The sequence below is a fragment of the Nicotiana tabacum genome, chromosome 19, assembly GCF_000715075.1.
Source record: "Nicotiana tabacum cultivar K326 chromosome 19, ASM71507v2, whole genome shotgun sequence".
NCBI classification, from domain to species: Eukaryota; Viridiplantae; Streptophyta; class Magnoliopsida; order Solanales; family Solanaceae; genus Nicotiana; species Nicotiana tabacum.
In genome coordinates, this window is record NC_134098.1 from 57595523 (window position 1) to 57604065 (window position 8543).

At 36.3% G+C, this 8543-nt stretch overlaps 1 protein-coding gene across 1 annotated transcript; it reads right to left on the reverse strand.

The window, feature by feature from the left end:
- Nucleotides 1-4367: 4367 nt before the first annotated feature.
- LOC107787011 (vicilin Cor a 11.0101-like) lies at nt 4368-7071 on the reverse strand. Its single transcript, XM_016608528.2, has 6 exons — nt 6527-7071; nt 6069-6244; nt 5882-5965; nt 5525-5791; nt 5122-5437; nt 4368-4826 (listed from the first exon to the last, which is right to left on the reverse strand). The coding sequence occupies exons 1-6, from the start codon at nt 7014-7016 to the stop codon at nt 4657-4659; spliced, it is 1503 nt and encodes a 500-aa protein (XP_016464014.1). The 5' UTR covers nt 7017-7071; the 3' UTR covers nt 4368-4656.
- Nucleotides 7072-8543: the final 1472 nt, after the last annotated feature.

An 8543-nucleotide genomic window follows, 5' to 3' on the forward strand; every position in this document is an offset into this window, starting at 1 on the left:
TGGTTGGACTCGTAATTGAAAGGATTATCGTATTTTGTGAGTTTCATCAGGATCCGAGGCGTGGGCCCATATTTGAAGTTTTGGTTGACTTTGGGCTTTTGATTAAAGATTCGACGTTTATCGATTATAATTGTTTCCTTAGGCATTATTTGATATATTTGAGTTGCTTTTGGCTAGTTTCTAGATGTTCGGAGGTCGGTACGCACGAGGTTGCATTTTTGGAGCATCGTTTGGCTTGCTCAGTATTGAATTTGGCTTGTTCGAAGTAAGTAACACTTCTAAACTTGGTGCTGAGGGTATGGATCCCTGAATATACGTGTTATGTGTTTGGTGTGAGATGACGCACATGCTAGGTGACGGGTTTGTGGGCGTGCATCGTGTGAATTATGGCTCGGTTAATTCTGTGGTGCTGTGTAATTACTTAATCTTGTCTTTATCCAAGAAATTTCTATGTGATATAGTAATTGAGCTGTGATTCATGTTAGAAACCATATTTAGGCTATATGCTTATTCTGTTGGGGGCCCACTAAGGTCATTTAGTTGAGATATTTGCTTAAATTGCAGTTACATACTCAGTCATATTCATTCATTTGCATATCATATCTTAGTCTCTGTTATCATTTGTTGTCACAACATGTTATCATTGTTTGGGCTGATTGGCATGAGATTTGTGAGCCTGAGAGACTGGAGAGATTGATGACTAAGTTGGGGCCTGAGAGCCGTATTGTGAGTGAGATCTGTGGATCGGGTTGCACGCCGCAACAAGCCTTTTGGATATATGTGGATCGGGTTGCACGCTGCAAAATGCCTTATAGCTATATGTGGATCGGGTTACACGCCGCAATAGGCCTTATGGCTATATGTGGATCGGACCGCACGCCGCAGCATGTTATATTAGCGCTTGGGAAAGATCTTCCCCTTCGGAGTCTGCACACCCACAGTGAGCTCAATTTCTATTGGTTCATAATGGGATTGGGCTGCGAGCTGCAGTAGGTACCGTACAATGCTGAGTGACTGAGTGTGCTGAGTAATTGAGCGTGATGATTGGGAGTGTGAGATTGTGATATTGAGTATTGTGAGAGTGTGAGTACATGAGTTCATCACTGTGACGCATTGCATCTGATATGCATACTTGGCATACGTGCATAAATATGCATTTTCTCATGATACATATTTTTGTGACATTTATGACTTCACATGCATATTGACATGTAGGCATAGGGATGTACTTTCCTCATGCTATCTGAGATTGAATCATCTTATCTGTTGTTGAAAGTTTTTGGGAAAAATCAATGGTTTCTGACTTACTCATATTTTGGTGATTTCGATGAAGGATTTGGGTTTTACTATTATACTTGAAAAGCATGCCTATTCTTCCGTAACTGTGAACGAGCTGAGAATCATATCTTTGAGTTGTTTCTTGTACTACTTTCATTATATGTTGTGAGTGATGTTGGCTATTGGTGTTGGACTCTGACCGTTTGACCAAACTCGTCACTTCTTTCAACCTTAGGTTAGGTTTGTTACTTATTGAGTACATGGGGTCGGTTGTACTCATACTATACTTCTGCACCTTGCATGTAGATGGATGCTGATGACGCTGTGTATGACGGGAGCTTGCATTGAAGACGTACCTTCGTTCCTATTTTAGCCGCCTCTTGCTCATGGTAGCTTTAGACTTATGAAAATCTCTTTATGCACATTTCAAACAGATGATGTATTTTATTTCATACCAACTTTGTAACTTCTAAATCTTAGAAGCTCATGATTTGTACTACCAATTCTTGAAAAATAAAAATATATAAAGATTCAATTATTTTATCATTTATTTGTTTCAATAAATCTCATTTGAATTGGTTTATTGATAACTGGCTTACCTAGCGGCTTGGTTTTAGGTGCCATCACGGCTAATTGGATTTAGATTCTCTAGAGAATATTCTAGCGAATATTCCCCTCTGTTGTATTATCTAGGATTTTGTGGCCCATGTACCCTTACAAATATGAAGAGATGTAGAACAAATATTGACATTCTCTATAGATTCTCCATCTTTATCATATACATACAAAGTGTGCCTTTACACTTTTTGGTCTATCTTTCTCTCACGATCCAAAAAGAATCGAAATATTCAAGGGCATATCGCTATCCATCATTGTCAAAGGAATTAGTAGAGAATATCACCCTTGTTGGGTGAACCTTATTCCATTATTTACTTAAATGTCATTTATTATCATTCTCCTGATAGTTATTCATTTAGCCAGAACCCACAACCTGTGATATCTTTCCCTTGTGTTCGGTAGCGAAAACTCCCAAAGCGAAAGTTATTAGGCTAAGTGCTATAGCAAAAACTCCCAAACTTAGAGTAATTAGTCATTCCCTTATAATTAGCCGGGACGACCCACAACGTAATGATCTTTCCCTTGTGTTTGGTTATAGCAAAAACCCCCAAATCTTAAATTCCAACTCAATTCCAATCATGCACCTTTCGACGCGGTTGGTATACCAACAAATCACGGACACGATCTATATCTATATCTATATATATATAAAATTGTGGGAAATGAAAAAGTGAGGTGTCACCTCTCTTTGGCCAAGGAACTCACTTATCTTTTTTCTCCTCTTTTTCTTTTTTCTCATGATTTTTCTGTTTATCTTAACTTGAAAAGTCCACAAGTCCCTAAATAATTACTAAATTAAAGGTGAAGGGAGTTACTTGAGGACGATTAAAGAAGAAATACGTTTCTATGGTTTTTCATCTTCCTCTTCTTTATTGTATTAGATGAACTCATAAATGTTATTAAAGGTTACCTTTCATCCTATGCAAATATAGAGAACTAATCACCTCTTCCCTCCCCAAAATGAAAGAACCTATGCTTAACCAAGTAATTGTTGGCACAAAATTCTTAAATAAGAGGAAGCAAAATTGTAAATGTCGATGAAAATACTTAAAGAGTATGGTGGAAGCAAAAGTGTCCGTAAAATCTCAACCATTGAGACACCGGCGAAATGCGGAGGCGATTGCGCGACTCCTTTCGGTGGAAGTAGCAGAGAAGATGCTGATAAATCTCCCAACATTTACACTTAAATTGTTATTTGTCGCATCGTAGGTAGGCATAAGTTTGTTATCAGTTGTGATATTTTCGCAAGAGCTCTTTGGGGTTAATTGATCAAAACATCTGAATACTGGTGAAAAGGTTCGTAGTATACTATATACTACACTATGTTGATACCGTGTAGAGAAGAGAACATTTTGTGATCCAGTTTCATAGCTTTTGGATTCCCACTTGAGATGTTAAAATATGCAGTTCAGCGAGTTATATTTACCCTGCTTTTTCTTTTCTCTTGAGACTTCATTTTCCATGGAAGGAGAGGAAGCTGATTTTAAGGCATAAACATTGTAAGTTCATTGATTTTTTTATTCATTTCTTTTTGGCATTCAATTCTACATACGGCTCCAATAACCATAAAATGACATTGTATTCATTTTATAATTTTGTGTTTTTGAGTCTTGATTCAGAGGCACACGACAAGTCCCTAAATAATTTGACGTGAAGATCAGTGTGTATTTGTTTGCTTTACGGATGAGACAAAGGGCAAACAAAGGCCAAGTAAGAAGGATATTATAGAGTTTGCAGAGCTAAATTGCATACGATATATGGTATCAAAATTGATTTTCAAGGAAGAGCTTCCAAAAATTTCAACCGGGAATATTCGGAAGCTTGTGCTTAGAAATATGCTAAAGCTATGTGGAAAATCAACTGTTGTTCGCACTCTCCATATTTCTTTCCTTTTTAGTCGGTCTTCTCAAATCGACGTCCACAGTCCAATGATACAAGGGCCTTCAGCATTTCTTGAATGTTAAAGGTTCTTTATTTTCCAGGAATGTTAAAAGTTTCTTCAATACCTATGAATATTTGTACTTCACCTGGCAATGTGAATCTTCAATTTTCTTTAATTCCAATAAATTGGTTGTTCGATTTTCTTTATGTTTTTAGTTTCTTTAATTCCATTTCATGTTTTCATTTTCTTTTTTGGTTTGGAGAAAACAAACATACACACATATTTAAACATGACTTTTTGTTCATATAACCTCTGATTCCAACAAAAATAGTGTACTTTTTATTTAATCAATATAATAATAAAGTCAAACTCTATATGCATAAACAAGAAAATTTTCATCTACTAAATCGCGACTAAATTTATAAAAAGTATTATTTCTACTTTTACTAATTCAGTGGATAAATTCAATAGTTCTATATATTTTCTGGTTTTCTGTTAACCAAAACGAACAACTCACAATTTGCAAGACATCAAACGGGAACCGAGCATAAATGGAAGTCATAGAGAGGTAAAACGGCTGTCACAAACATTAGAACCGCCAAAGCTAATTTATTCATGTTAGAGCTTCGTCTTCATAATTTTACATTTCCTCTTATCATCACACATAACTACTACATGACATAAAGTGGTAGTCCCTTAGCGACACCCCCACAAGGCCACTACTGCTTTTATATTTATAATCATCCTTTTTATTCACCAAATTTACAGGATAGGCAGTAGTAGCAACATTACTAGTGCAAAAACCACAACACAGTTGTCTCGATCTCGTTTAGCCACCATGAACCCACATTCAAGGCGCAGCAACCACAGCCCGCCGCTCATGCATCGGCTCGGCCACCTTCCTGATGTTGCTGTCGACCACCAGGCCCCTGGAAGAACAACTCCTCCTGTTGGCTCCTACTGAATATTTCCTCCACTTCTCTTGCCGGTACCCCGAAACCCAACTCCATTGCTTCCCTCTCCAATTGACTCATTACATTGTTCCTCCCTAACCAATACCAATGAGTCGTTATATCACATGAAAATGTTGAATCAAGTCATACTTAAAATTTGTAACGCTACTTCTATCTACTACGTACCAGGCAACTTATTTGAATTTCAATTATATGCTTTAATTGGTAAAAAATGGTAATCAATCCTATTTTTTTATATATATATTTTTGGGTAACTTGAGCCTTATTATTATAGTGAATTATCTGTTATCACATAAGAGTTGTGTGAGATCATAGGTTAGTTTAATATGTTTGTAACGCACCGAGTAAAACTCTTAGTCATAAAATCACCTGCAAGAGGGACAATTTCATTGTTGCGGGCATTGATATTGAAGCAAACAAGTTGCAAGTTCTGGTTGTTTGAAGCTACGTTCACAACTGGATGGCCTGCAGGGATAATCACCACCATACCACGCCTCAACCTTGCCCGCACCTTCTGATAACCTGAACCAATTCTCGTTTCCCTTTCGCTTCCTCTGCTTTGTCGTCCTCTGCTACCCGACTCAGAAGCCAAGTGAGGGCACGCCATCTCGAAGTAACCTTCGCCATCAACCACCACTGCTATTTTCGTTGCCCTTGAGCTGTAAACTGGGCCCAACATCCCACCCTAAATATATACAAATAGAACCAGCAAAGTGCCGAGTCAAAATATGTCGCATAAATTGAAATAGACAGAGTAATGAAGTTTACTAACCTGAGTGATGTTGGCGAAAGAGACGGAAATATCGAGATCTTCTAGCTGCCTATAGTGGCTACCATCTACTTCATAGAGTTGGCCGTACTGGTTGGATTGCGAGGGCCGTTGCCTATAAATGTTGACTGAACCCTTTGATTCTCCACCAAAAGGCCAAATTCCACCTTCTTCGTGCTGGCTCATTGCCCTGATTTGCTCTTCTGAAGCTCTTATAATGACTCCTTCCCTCTGCTGCCCGAAGAGTCTCTGCAGTCTATCCCTCCTAACCTGTTTAATTTGGACAAAAATATCTAATCAAACAATGCAAAAGAATTGGAGTGCTATATTCCTAATTTATATCTAGAATGGAAAACTCACGTTGAGTGCAGATTCAAGAATTTCAGAGCTGAAGGCGTTGTAAAAAGACTCCGGGTTCTCTCGCCCTCCTGGCCCAAAAAAGTGCTGCAATCAAACAAATCAACATTGTTCACTTCTGCTAGTGGAAATGACTTTTTAAGTACTAAAATTTTTGTACAGAATTGAAGCTTAATACGGAGTTAATTACCTCAAACTGGCCAGGGGTGGAAACCGGATTGAGAAGCTTGGCTATGACAAGTTTTTCATTATTTTCTCTGTTGATCAAGTAAGCAGTAGTCCCAGCATGTACTCTGATCACATCTCCAGGCCGAATATTGAAGCTGTTCCTCTTCCCCCTACGCACCAAGTTCAGCGTTCCCCTCCCTGCATCCATGTTTATAACTAATTACTCAGCATGTACAAAAATTGAACCTAACATGTCTCACTAGATAATAGATACGTAGCTAATTCATTAAGGAACTGAATCAACTCATTTAAATGTACGATCAATATAGTTTTGACATTTATATTTAAACTACCAAGCCAAATTAAAAATACTCTAGACAATTACTTGTTGTTGCACTTATAAGTGTTGTGAATTGTCTCAATTTGATACTAAATAAATAAAAAAAAGGGTACACTCTCAAGTGTGTTAAAAAATTATACCTTGAGCAACAAAGAGGACAGCATCAGCGTCCCAATGGTTAGGCACAATGAAGGTCTGTGGATTGGCTTCAAGAATTGCAACTCGATAATTCTCGATGCCCTTAAGTAGCTTAGACCTCTCTGTGAACTTGGGAAGAACACGAATTCTGCCATGTTGGGTTTTGATTCCAGTAATAAAGTGCTGATCCTCAAAGACATAAGGATTTTCCCTCTCTTGTTCCCCATATTGCTGTCCTTCTTCTTCTTCCCCTGTTTCCTCTTTGCCTCTATAGGGGAAAAAAGTTGAAGTGTCTTCTTCTTTCGATTGTTTCTCACTGTCGTATTTCTCGCACATTTCGTAACATTCTTTCCTTTGATGCTCCCCAATTTGCTGTAGGGCTTTGCACTGGTGCTTGCATCGTTTTAGCTCTGGGTCTTTTGTACCCAAAGATAAGGATGCAACCGCAAGCAATAGCAAACAAAAAAGGAAAGGTCTTACTTTCACCATCATTTGTACTAGTAGTAACTCTTGTTATAATTTTTCTTTGATGGATGATGATGAAACACTATTGAAGAGGAGCTATATAGTGTAATTGTTGGAGGAAGATAGAGATGAGACTTAAGACATGCATGAAGACGGGTGTCCAGTCTCCAAGTTTACGTGGTCGTAGAAGAAGAGATTTATTGCCGCGTAACGTAAGAATAAAGAGGACAACTTAACAAGCTCGTCAATGTTTTGCATGTCCATTCGATTCTGGTACGTGTTTCTATGTCGTACAAATCGATTGTTTAATTTTTATATGCAAAATTTGAATGTATACAATTTAAGAAAAAAAGATAAATATTTAAAATTTGTGATTTAAAACAAGTGATAGATCACACGAATACTTTTAAATGACTTTATATTATAATAAAGAATTATGTACAATATTACTGTATAAGATAAAATTGGTATATATTAAATGATCGAATAATAGCGTGACACGTGAAACCGAATACAGGTAGAAAGTAAATCAAATAATAACATGTATTGGGAACAACAATTGTAGTTGGTGTGAACAATTAATTTTTGACCATACCTAAATTCTATACTATTTTAGTGTAAATATTTCTTTAGGTCTAATTTTGATGTTTTAAACTTTTATCTTACTCTAAATAGATTATATTCAATTAAAAATTACAAAAATATTAACATACTTATAGTACAAATTTTATTTCTATTCGTAAAGAGAAAAAGAAAATCTACAAAAATTATTTGGTTTCTTTTAAACAGAACTATAATAAATAAGTTAGCTTTAGTATATTTTTGGCGTCATTTAAATAAACTGTATATATTTAGTTTGCGTATATCTTTCTTAGTCTAAAAATTAGTTAGTAAATATTCTTATCTTTTATATGTTATTTTATCTTTTAAAGAAGAAAAAGAAGAAGAAGAAAAAAAAATAAAATAAATCAAAACATTAATTCCTATATAATAAAACTAATCACTACCTACACATGCAACACTCCTTACGTCCCAACACCCATGTCCCCAATTCTTTCACGCACACACACGATCCCACACCTCAACATGTACACGATCTTACATCACTTCACAAGCACTGATTTTCTAAGCACTATAAAAAATTCATATACTTCACAAATAAAGGAGGAGGAGATTTGGGAAGGAAAAAGGTTTGGTTTTGGAGGAAAAAAGTTTTATTGAAAAATAATTTTTTTCTGTGTTAGTTTGAGAGTCCTTCTAAGTCTACAAAATTAATTAAGAAAATCAAGACAGAGTTTGATGACGATGGAGCTTAACTGAAATTCAAGGTCGAAATTTGAGGTTCAATTCGTGATTCCGGTGGTGGTTAGCTTTTGTCCGGAAGAGTTTGATCACCAGATTTTTATTTTTAAACCTTGCTCATCCAAGCAAAGAATTATATTCACTGATTTTCTTTTATTATTATTGGAAAGCTTCTTAAGGTTCATTACTTTTTCTCCTTTCCTTAACATTAAGTAATTTAGTATTTATTTATTTTTGTGACGTGGTAGAAGT

Excerpts from the sequence above, each read along its gene's own strand:
- LOC107787011 (XM_016608528.2), bottom strand. The coding sequence starts at position 7,016 with ATGATGGTGAAAGTAAGACCTTTCCTTTTTTGTTTGCTATTGCTTGCG. Across the intron at positions 5,792-5,881 it reads TTCTTGAATCTGCACTCAAC|GTTAGGAGGGATAGACTGCA; the intron begins GTGAGTTTTCCA and ends CAAATTAAACAG. Across the intron at positions 4,827-5,121 it reads TGAAATTGTCCCTCTTGCAG|GGAGGAACAATGTAATGAGT; the intron begins GTGATTTTATGA and ends GGTATTGGTTAG.